The sequence below is a fragment of the Apostichopus japonicus genome, chromosome 21, assembly GCF_037975245.1.
Source record: "Apostichopus japonicus isolate 1M-3 chromosome 21, ASM3797524v1, whole genome shotgun sequence".
Taxonomy (NCBI): Eukaryota; Metazoa; Echinodermata; class Holothuroidea; order Aspidochirotida; family Stichopodidae; genus Apostichopus; species Apostichopus japonicus.
In genome coordinates this window covers 11655364-11666847 of record NC_092581.1, presented here as the reverse complement: position 1 = coordinate 11666847, position 11484 = coordinate 11655364, and the positions used below count along the sequence as shown (strand labels likewise).

Here is an 11484-nt window from a genome sequence, read left to right as displayed (position 1 = left end):
AAACAAGCCGGCCCTGTGGAAATTTTTAATGGACCAACATCTGAAACACAGCAGAAAGTGCTGCTACTCCACTATATTTTCAGTGTTCCTACTGGAATTGTCCCTGTAATTAATTAGCAAACCGTTTATCATCTTCACTTTGAATTCATCCAACCCTTGGAAACATCTAAAGATATCAACTATCAGGCATGAGTTTTTCCCGCGAATTTGCGGAATATCCGTGATTTCTTTTCTACCTCGGGGACAAAAACTATTATCCTCACACACTGTACTGTAGCATATGCAAACTGGAGCCTACACCGCAATTTTTGCAAAGTTCCATGATTTTTTTTTCCCCAGGCTCATCCCTGAACTATAGTGCAAGATTTCACTTTTCATAATATTTTGTTTGTCTTTTGTAGTAGCCAGGCAATCTCTAAAGGGCTTCAAACAGAACCAATTGAATACAAATGCTTTCTTTTTTATCTTTCCTGATTCAGTCGAGTATGAAACAGCCAGATTGTAGGAAAGACAGTTCAAAATGTAGTTTTCAAATTGAGCCTGTTGGAAAAATCCAGTTCAACATTGTCAAAATATCTATGGATGCACAACAAATAAATCACATGATATCTTACATTCAGTTTAAAGGGTGTAAAGACTTGCGCCAAAAAAAATGACCTAGTTTCGAATGAGGTGTAACAGAAGTGTTAGACACCACCACCATCGATCCCAGAAAATATGCACACAGCTTGCTACATTCGGTAATTTGACACTAGTGTACAGCCAGTACATACAGCTGCGGTCAATACCCACAGCACAGTGTACAAACGATACAGCGATGGACATCTCAGATCCAGCTAAAGATAACAAGGTATCACGTTTCATTACTGTCTGCATTTTGTAGCGACAAGCAGAAAACTTAACATGCAAGCAACGGAAAGTTAACTTTTTCAGAGCGCAGCATACGGTTTGGGTAGAGTCTTCAATGCCTTTAACAGAAGAAGTAATACAACTTTGTAAAGATCATTTGCAACGAATGTTCTCGTCAAAAAACCATTTAGCCAATTTCATGGTAATGGCAATGCTTTGAGGAGAAAGTGCTTTTTTGGGATAGACATTGTATTTAATCTATTAGAACTTCTATATCATCGCTGCCAATATGATCATAAAACACTGAGCAAATCAAACTGAAATGTACTTAGTAATTAAAAGAAGTCTCTTTTTATTTTCCACAACACTTTTGCAATAAGTTTGCTAACCTACTGAAGAGATTACATATTAGAAAGCTGTTAATGTGGAAAGTCAATTCACTACAAAAGATAAGAAAAACCATCGATATTCCCTGACGTATTAAAGAGTACACATTTACTAATCCTACTTTAAACTAATTTACAGATCTCTTTTCTTCAGGCATGATTCCACAGTTTACCCTTATACTTTGAGGATTCATGTCAAACAAGAAAGGAGGTAGATTTATGCCTCTGAACTGCCTGGAACAAGCATTTTGTTATACTACATGCATTGATATCAAGAAAACTTGAAGTAAACTAAGTTGAAAGCTACCCAAAATTGAGAGCTACCCAAAGTTGATTGTTGAATTATTGAAATGTTGATGCAAGTTTTGCTGTACAAGGTAAATGACTCTTCTATCAAACATTATTTCTCTGGGACGATGTACTCTATTAACTTTCTTAACATCTGAGGTCACTGTAGTATAGAAACACAGAATATCATTGCTTGAGAGCAAAAGAGTAGGAAGCTTTAGTTTTTGTGCTAAACAAAAAAAAAACCATTACCCATACTGATCAGGTTATCAAATTTGTTACAATTCAGTATATACTGTTTTCATCGGTGACAAGATAAAACGTCCTTTAAACCACATAACTTTATTTGTTTCTTTGCCTGTTTCACAAACCATTTGACCTACATGAAAATATCATATTATACAACATAAACATGATAACCACTAATAAGTGGGGGAACAAAAACGTACAAAATACTCTAAAAGCCAACATATAAAACTAAAAAAAGAGTTCTTTTTCCAATATTGAACGCTTTTTCTCGTGGGTTGGATAACTCCCCTCGATTTTACCACCTGACTGTCATTGAGCTACTAAGCTTCCCAATACTTCAGTTTTTACTGTCATCTGAGATGTCCCGTCTCTCAAATTCAAATCTGGAGATGATCACATGGCAAGCTCACAAATGATTGGACAGTGGTCACTTCCCATAACCTTTGTCCTCATGGTACTCTCACAGAGGTTTGTTAGAAGACGATTCGAGAGCACGAAGTAGTCCAGTCGCCTGCAAAAGAAATGCAAACTTTGTGAATCATTTTCAAACTAAACTGGAGTGGAATTTACAATGACTTTTCACCTCAAATAGTCAGAACACGGCTTATGATTCCCCACTGAATAATTTATAAGCAACTTTGTTGGTATAAGCCAATAGCAGAGCTGGATCCGGTCAACTCCAGAAATTGTTTGACTGAACATGAACAACCAAGACATGCGGTAAAGGAATATACACACTTTAAAGATGCATTTGTAAAACAAATCCATTGTATTGGTTACTAATAACAAATTAATTGACAAAACTAAGAGTCTGTGAGTCAAACTATAGACCTTAAATAAAGATTTCTGAGCATTACATTGTAGGTTGGAAATTAATATTTAATGGTAAAAACCAGCCATCCTCAGAATAATTCAGCTTTTGAATCTCACCAGCCAACATTCTTGGCTCGGCAGTTGCCCATGTAGGTCCAAAAGGAGTACATCTCTTCGGTCTCCGGATAGAGATGTCGGAATGTATCCGTAAAACCTTCATCCAATAACTTTGTGAATCCGTCTCTCTCCTGATCCGTGAAACCAGCTGTCTTATTCTTGTTACTTTTAGGATTCTTCAGGTCTATGTAAAGAAAAAGATATATCCCACTTCTGACACCGTATTGTACATGTTAATGAAAACATGCCACTGCCATTTATGAATAATGGATCAATTATAATAGTCTATGAAAAGAAAAAGATATATCCCACTTCAGACACCAAGTTGTACATGTTAATGAAAACATTGTGCCACTGCCATTGATGAATAATGGATCAATAATACTAGTCTATGTAAAGAAAAAGATATCCCACTTCTGACATCGTGTTGTACATGTTAATGCAAACATTTTGCCACTGCCATTTTTAAATAATGTATCAATAATACTAGTTTATGTAAAGAAAAAGATATATCCCACTTCTGACACCGTGTTGTACATGTTAATGCAAACATTTTGCCACTGCCATTTTTGAATAATGTATCAATAATACTAGGTGTTGTTCAATTTGATAATGATGGAAATAGCCATGCTATGTACATGATTGAGCAGATGGAAATTCCTAAATATGCTAGAAGTACAGTACTGTAGAAGTGAAATAATGGTCACTAATGCTAAAACACAACAAGACATTTTACTGCCACCCTTATTTATTCTTCATGGCTGACACAATGTAAACGTCTAGTTTAATATTTTTCATATCTGGTAATCATTTTGAATGGTGCGAAACCCTCAATTTATGCATACTCACATACAATTGTGTTGTCCTTACTAAATTATATTCGACAAATGTCACCATTACTTTATCACATATATGAAACATCTATTCTCACCTATTTCTAGGTGCGCAACATTCAGATCACCACAAAATATCACTGGCTTCTTAGAATCAAGATCTTTTATGAATGTTAAGAAATCGGTATCCCACTCCTGCCTGTACTCTAACCTGCGATGAAAACAAGAACATTAGATAAATCAATCAATCCAACAATAGATAGGAAAGAAGCTGTTGTCTTTCATGATGGCAATTGTACAATCTGGAAATTCTTGATAACATCCTAGCAGGTTCTCTGTAGTTTCCTGTGGTAGAAAAACGAAACTGCTACCATAGTTTATTGATCTGGGAAAATCTCATCAAAACCAAAAGGTAACCAAAACAATAATTTTGTCATACAGTTTCTGGAGGAAAAACCTATGCAATCTGATATAGAATCTCATCTCTAGTACTTCATTACTGTGCAATGCCTTACCGTACAAGTTTTCTGCCAGAGTTTGGAATGTCTGATAAAAAATAGAAGAAACAATAGTAGAGAATCAGATGATGATAAACCAGAAAACGAAATCATTCAGTGGCTCCGATGCCCAAACGTAGTCAAAACATAGTCTCAGTTTGGTCAGCCATACATATTAATATTCATGAACTTGTGCACACCAAAATGAAGAGGTATTGTGTATTGACTAATGCGGCAAACTTTAGAGGAAGGTACCAGGAATCAGTTATCATGTTGACAAAGTACATTTAGTGACATTGTATAAAAACAGACATATACATGAATATTAATGAGGTCAAATTTGTATGATCTCAGAAGCATGTACTGTATCTATATGTACTGTACTTACATTGCATTAAATCTGAGTACATATGTATAACATAAATTAGGCAAACTATTTCAGAGATATCTGATCAAGAAGTGTATGTTCACTGATTAATATTCATGCTATGTACACAAGAAACAACATCAGTTGATTATATGAATGTAGTGTGACAAACCTCAAGTGTCAAGGAATAAAAATCATGGAACATTTGGTTCTTGTCTTGTTTATAAAGGCCACTTCTTACAATTTAGTGAATATTAATGACAAAAAGACCGAAATTTCTTGAAAATGTGCTTATTTTGTACCAACATCACCATACCAGCATGAACCAAATTTTATGTTCAGCCCTGCCCATTGATTAATACTCATGGCATGGGAACCACAAACAATCTACACATCACAGGGCATCTACCTACTACGTATGAAATTGATTCAATTAACTGTATGAAAAATGTATGAACTAAATTGGATATACTGTTGAAGGGATATTGACATTTTCAGAAATTATGTTAAGTCCTACCCACTCATTAATATGCAAGATAGCCCCACAAAAACACAATAGGGATCAGCTAACTGACAATGACCAACCTATATACCATGTATGACATCAATCCCATATTTCCTTCTAAGGATACTGTGTTTACAATATAGGGAGTCACATACACACACATACACGCACACACATAAGCCAACTTGACTGCATAGGTTCGGATGGATGCAAAAGAATCAGAACCAAAAAAAGTCTATTCTTCCCAGATTTCGATTAATTTGCAAAGATGACAAAATCAGTCTAGTCTTACTGTACAACCTAAAAGCTATTACATTTTGAATAACTCGTTCATTCCAATATGTCTTCCATTTAACATGCAAGGTGATCATTGCTTATATCTTCAGTTATAGTTTGATTGTCAATCTTTGAGGAAGAACAAACATTTGGGTAAAGAAGTCCAGTGAGTAGCCCATAACTTCATCAATACTGGAATTGGTCATTTGGACTGAAAAGATGCTTTGTAAAGCAGTCTTGGAACAAAGAACGTTTATATCTTCATATCATAAAACATATTTCATCCATCTCAAAGAAGGCAAGATTTAAACACAGACCAATATATACAAAATGGAGTGCTAAAGCATTCTTGGATCATAACATTTTCATTACTTCATCATAACAACATATTTTTATCAATCTCAAAAATTGCAAAGCAAGATGTAAACAGCTTGCTATTTACAAAACGAGTTATTTTTGAAATAATTCTCAAAATTAACTGTGTAAAAAGAGACAAGTATTTTGTGAAAGTTACCATTTGTCTAAAAACACCTCTTTGATAGAGCTTACTTACATGCTCCTACCACATAATACTTCTCATATTCAGCCACGATGACACGTCCCTCTTTGTCGTGTTTTTCGACTCCTAAACGAAGCAATCACAGAAAAAGATGCAAATGTCATATTCATCAAAATATTACTGCATAAACAGAGGCACAACCTTTACAAAAGACTGACACTTACACCAACTATGTGAGAAACTTTCATTTCTGATATATCATGCCATTTTGTCCCCTACAGCCAAGTGCGATCTTCCGTGGTTCCCTAACTCAAAATATCTTTGATTTTGTCACTGGATCAGACGATAGATAAAAATTATTTTGTTTGCTCTTTCAAGATTGGTCTAAAATTAAATTTCTGGTCAGTTATCTATTCCGAATTGTTATTTACTGGAAAAACACTGAATTGTAAGACAATTATTCAACTAAATCACCCATTGAAAAGTGATCATAAAACAAGATTCTGTTTTAATCCAGCACTGGATTGTGCTAAAACATGTACCATAATTAAAACAATAAAAAAATAAAATCTGTTTTCTCTAAAATATGTCAAATGAATTACTTGGTTGAGAGAACAAAGTTGTGAGGTTTTCTTTAAACATGATCAGCAACAAAATGTAGACAAAACTGGTTATTTTTGGTCCAAAATACTGAATTAAATTATTAATTATTGATCATTAAAGGAATTGTCTGGTGGAAGATTTGATACATTGTCCTTGTAGTTATTATTTTTCTCTTTCTAACCATGTAAAAATTGTCCCCATTCGACGTTTTCTTCTTGTAGAAATCTGGTTTTCAAATTCACCAGTTTCTCACCAAAAGTACCGTTTGTTCGAACGCTTAAATATGGTGATTGACGTAGTGCTTGCAGATAGGCAAAACAGGCGACTTGAAGTTAGCACTCCCAATTCCGCAGCAAATAAACTCACGTGTAAGCACATTGGATTGCCTCATATATATAAAGTACATACTCGCGAACGTATATACTACGATGCTCAGTTGGTGTACTTGTATAGCGTTACACATAGTACACTCACACTCAAACCACAGCTCATTAACTGTTCTTCGAAATCGCTGAAATAAAATTCACGGATCAAATTAACAGTAAAAGGAAACTTGTAAAGTATTCGTTAAACCGAAAGATGAAACTTGGCGGAATCGATGTCATCGCAGAACTGTCCGATTGTAAACGTTAGAGTAGCCTATACACGCGAACATTCTTCGCGCTGGAGCTGGTTTACCGCGATGTATAAGCAACGAAGAGCCTGCTGTTAAAACTTATCTTGTGTTACACAAAGACCATGAAACCACCGATCTACTACATATATGGCGGCTTAAGGAGTTTTTTAAATCATATCTAATTTATAAGAAATTTCACCGGAAATTATTGAAGAAATTGATCGAATCGTTGTCAGTGCAGAATGTAGCACTGAGAAGCTTAGGCTTCGCAGAACTGTCCGATTGTCAACGTTTGAGTATAGCCTACATGCGAACATTTTTCGCGTTGGAGCTGGATAGTGGATGTATAGCCTGAACAACTCAGAGTCTGCTGTTAAAATTTACCTTGTGTTACACAAAGACCACGAAACCACCGATCAAGTACATGGCGGCTTAAGGAGTTTTTGAAAACATATCTAATTTTTAAGAAATTTCACCGGAAATTAAGGAAGAAATTTATCTGTATACAAACGCTGTTTTTGTTGTGATTACCGTATAGGTACTGTGCGGAGGGTGGGTTATGACGCAATCTGCTATGGCAGAGCTGACGTCACGTATTGTACTGTTCAAATCATATTTGAAATGTCTATCCATAACGATTAAAAAATCGTTTCTCTGTCAAACGCAACATTAGCGTTCTCATACTTTGACAACATGTTTGGAAAATTATTTACTATTTTTTAAAGTAACTTCTTTGGCCCACCAGACAATCCTTTTAAGTGAATAATAATTCAATCCTGAATTATTGGTGTTTTACTTACAGGGAATTGATTGACAAATACTCATTATATTAAAATAAAAATTAAATTAAAGTACTCTCAGACTGGGCAGTCTCCATGATACTTACCAATGCCATAAGTGACATTGATAGGTTTCTCTTTGCTATACAAGGCTAATCCTGCATATCCAGCTTTCTCTGTACTGGCATTCCAATATGTGTAGTAGCCTTCCACTTTGGCTTCCTTTGGTACTTTATCGTTTGGAATTTTGGTCTCTTGAAGGATGTAGATGTCTGCATCCTCCTGGGTGATGTAGCTCAGGCAATCTTTCTGTTATGAATTTCAGGAATAAAACATAATGTCATTCTTTTTCCCAGATGGTAAGGGTTAACTAACCCATGGTAAAATATGTCACTTTTAGGAAGAAGCAAACCTTACCAATGTCATTGGCCTAAATGATGCTTGGAGTGAATAGCCCTCCCCCCATCCACCACCCCCCCCAAAAAATAAAAGTTAAATGAAATCTGAATTAAGTATTTCAGAATTATTTCAGATTTAATATTTTGTCACCTGGCTGAAGACTTGAGCAAGTATAAATGTGACATCATCAAGCAACATAAGCAATCAGTCACATACTAAGTGTTCTGTGGCAACTTCTTAAACAGTGTTACTGTAACTACAGCATTCACACACAAAGAAACTCCAACAAAATTATGGCACAACTGGCATGTGCAAAAGGGGCTGGGTTAGGGCAGAGCAAGTATTCAAAGTATTTATTAGCACAACCATGTATTTAGATATACGCCTCAGAATGGACCACAAGGAACCTAAACTTTCATTTCTCTTCTAAGGGAGGACACCCAGCCTCCCCTTCCACAATGCCAGGGCCACAGCCCCCCACTCCCTACTTTGTCAAATCCTTCATCCACCTCTGGCTCTTCCCTAACTGAATTAGTCAAAGGAGATTTATAATTCAACCCCACCATCCATACCCCCCCCCCCATTTCTATATAATGTGCATACCACTGTGTGGCACTAAATAGCAAGACTGTACTTGTCTCCCCCTCTCCACCTTTCCCTATTCCAATCAACCTCCACTTGGCAAAGAATTAATGAATTATTATGACACGCACAGTCCCTCCAAGATTCGAGGTCTTCTAATTTCCCTTGGTATTTTATGTTTACATTTGCAAACAATTTTTAGTGTATAGTATGTGAAAACACACAAATAAGTTGAAATAACAATTCACTTGCAAGAATTTGTCTGACTCTTTTACCTTCATCCAGGCTCTCAAGCCACCAACATTCCAAGCTGACAATTTCAGATTACTGCTTCTGTTAAGAACAAATGATACAATTTAATGACTCCATGCAGAAATAAAAGATGATAACACATTTTTTAGACTTTATAAGATAATGTAATCATCTAGTTGGTTTCCTATTTTTGCTTACCTTTTTGCATAACTTGCTTTGGATGTTAGAGTTTAAAACTATATATTTATGAAAGTAATATAAATTATTAACCTAAATTCCCATCCACAAAACATTTACCAAATACTTACATACACAGGTGTTCTTTGGATATACCATAGAAGCTATTGATTCAACATACTTACCCACCCTTTACCTACAACCTACCAACCCCCTTCTCTCATGCCCCTTGTTCTTCTTTCCTTCCCCCATCCCCCAAACATCCTACTAGCACAAACCATCTCCTGATCTGCATGTCTTCTAGTGGTTTAATTCCATTGAGAAATTTAACTGTGAAACTACATACTGTAAAGGGAGCTGCATTTATCGGAATTCCAGAAATGAAAATACCGAATTGGCTATGAACTTATGAAGATGTTTTATATCTGTATTTTAACCCACCCTTAAACATCTTTTTTTTTATTAGTCATACCTGCCATCTGATGTTTTCTTCTCAGTTGGAGAAAAGTTTGTTTCTGTTGCACTGTCGTCTGCAACCTGCAATTTATAAGTAGAAATAATTGATCTAACTGTTGAATTTCTATACTTAGTTGAGTAAGTGTTGTAAATTATTGGCAGGTGCAAATACAAAACAGCTTTGCATCTAGCTCTGGTGATTGTTTCAATAGCTACATGCCAGACATCTAGGCAGACAACATTAAAAATGTATAATTCCAACTGAACTGCCAAATGCAGATTAGTGGATTTTATCTGACTTAAAAGCTTCCAAAATTTGCCAGAATAAGGCAGAGGATAATGTGGGACACATAGGAGAGGTGAACATCCAGTGAATACTTCATAGCAAAAACTTCCAGCAGCTGCTTTGTTACTGGTAGAAGTAATATGATATATTTTTTAGACTTTTGGTGGTCCACCTGTAAACGCGCTCACAAGATGTGTTGTTTGTGTATTGTTAAGAAGTGTGCGTCATGTAAAGTTGCAGTGCTACTACGCGTGTGCGTGTTTGTGCGTGTGTTTGAAATTTGTTGTTTTCGTTGGTTCTGTCTTTACGGTCATGTACCGGTATATGAGTGCAGTCGATATTAAGAACGAATTCAAGCAAGAAGTGTTTTCCAGTGTAAAACCAAAGATTTTATTTATCAGACAGACAGTCAGACAGACATTCAGACAGACAGACACTCAGACAGACAAACAGATTGTATCAGATGATAGCAGATAATAACATATCACAGCAAAATAAACGAATCGACTCATTACATCTGCGTTGAATAATCTTTGGAGTAATGAGTTCAGGAATACGGAATTAAGAAATCTTCATTGATTTACACCGGCCTTTAACAATAAACATATATTAAACATGGGCCTGAAATTTGTTTGTAACTCATTCATTAAGTTCTGGTACATATCAAGATGGAATCTGAGCACAAATTGAGAAGGGGTGCATGATCTGAAAAATTCTTATCACTTATTAGCTACTAAGCACTAGGCCTATGTAGTATCCTATGCATGACTAGGTAGCATTGTACACAATAATACAATTTACTATACCTTTTCAGCAACTGCAGACTCTGCTTCTGATGTGGTCTTCACTTTCTTTGCTTTACTTTCCCCATTGTCTTCTTTAGTTCTAGTACTCTACGGAATATAACACAGAGAAAGTACTTTGGGGGTGTTGTATAAACATTCATACCTGGATCGCAAAGTACAGTATGCATCAATTAACCTGAATAAAAATTAGCATGGTATGTCTGTCATACTCAAAAGTCAGAGCAAAAGTAGGCTATACCAAACAAAGAACTGTGTAAATCTTGACTACAGGAAAGAAATGTTAAAAAGAAAATTGACCATCAACTAGTTTGTATCATGCTTGCTTCAAAAATTTCAATGAATATACAATATATGCTAGGCAGCAAAATAAATGAACTAGGGGCTATATTTAAATAAGTAAAATTTGACAGCTATCGCCTCTCTTAAGTCATAGACCCTGGTAATGGTAATGGTATTAATTATTATTGGTGCTCGTCGTATTACTATAGCCTGGGACTAGCTTACCTTCCTCTTGGCGTTAGGCATGTTGAAAGCAGCTTTAAGTTGCCTGTCAAACTCTCCTTTTAGATTCAAATTTAATGTTTGGGTGATCAGCGACCTGTAAGCAAGTATCTGGCGAGATTTCTGTAATACTTGCATCAAACTTATAAATGAAGCCAGTTTGCAACCCTGACAGAACTAGTTGGAACCTTCTTTTACGTCACTGCACCTTTGTCCACATGTGTGCATGCATGTGTGCATATCGCCGTATAAACAAAGATAATTCATGCATTTGTGAAAGCGTTGTAGGTAGTCAGTATTAACCTTGAACAGAACAGCATGTGCCTTCTCATTTTATCCTCATACACA

At 35.7% G+C, this 11484-nt stretch overlaps 1 protein-coding gene across 1 annotated transcript; it reads right to left on the bottom strand.

Annotated features, from left to right (window-relative positions):
* Positions 1-941: 941 nt before the first annotated feature.
* LOC139962800 (exodeoxyribonuclease-like) lies at positions 942-11378 on the bottom strand. The gene is made up of 10 exons (XM_071963138.1): positions 11140-11378; positions 10636-10722; positions 9560-9624; positions 8934-8991; positions 7785-7986; positions 5734-5805; positions 4051-4081; positions 3634-3746; positions 2703-2886; positions 942-2283 (listed from the first exon to the last, which is right to left on the bottom strand). The coding sequence occupies exons 1-10, from the start codon at positions 11272-11274 to the stop codon at positions 2166-2168; spliced, it is 1065 nt and encodes a 354-aa protein (XP_071819239.1). The 5' UTR covers positions 11275-11378; the 3' UTR covers positions 942-2165.
* Between the last annotated feature and the right edge of the window lie 106 nt (positions 11379-11484).

Bases quoted from the DNA above. Each gene is read 5' to 3' on its own strand.
- LOC139962800 (XM_071963138.1), bottom strand. From the start codon at position 11,274: ATGCAAGTATTACAGAAATCTCGCCAGATACTTGCTTACAGGTCGCTG. The intron at 8,992-9,559 runs GTATGACTAATA...TGTTCTTAACAG, and splicing joins AAGAAAACATCAGATGGCAG to AAGCAGTAATCTGAAATTGT. The intron at 5,806-7,784 runs GTAAGTATCATG...TGCTTCGTTTAG, and splicing joins CAATGTCACTTATGGCATTG to GAGTCGAAAAACACGACAAA.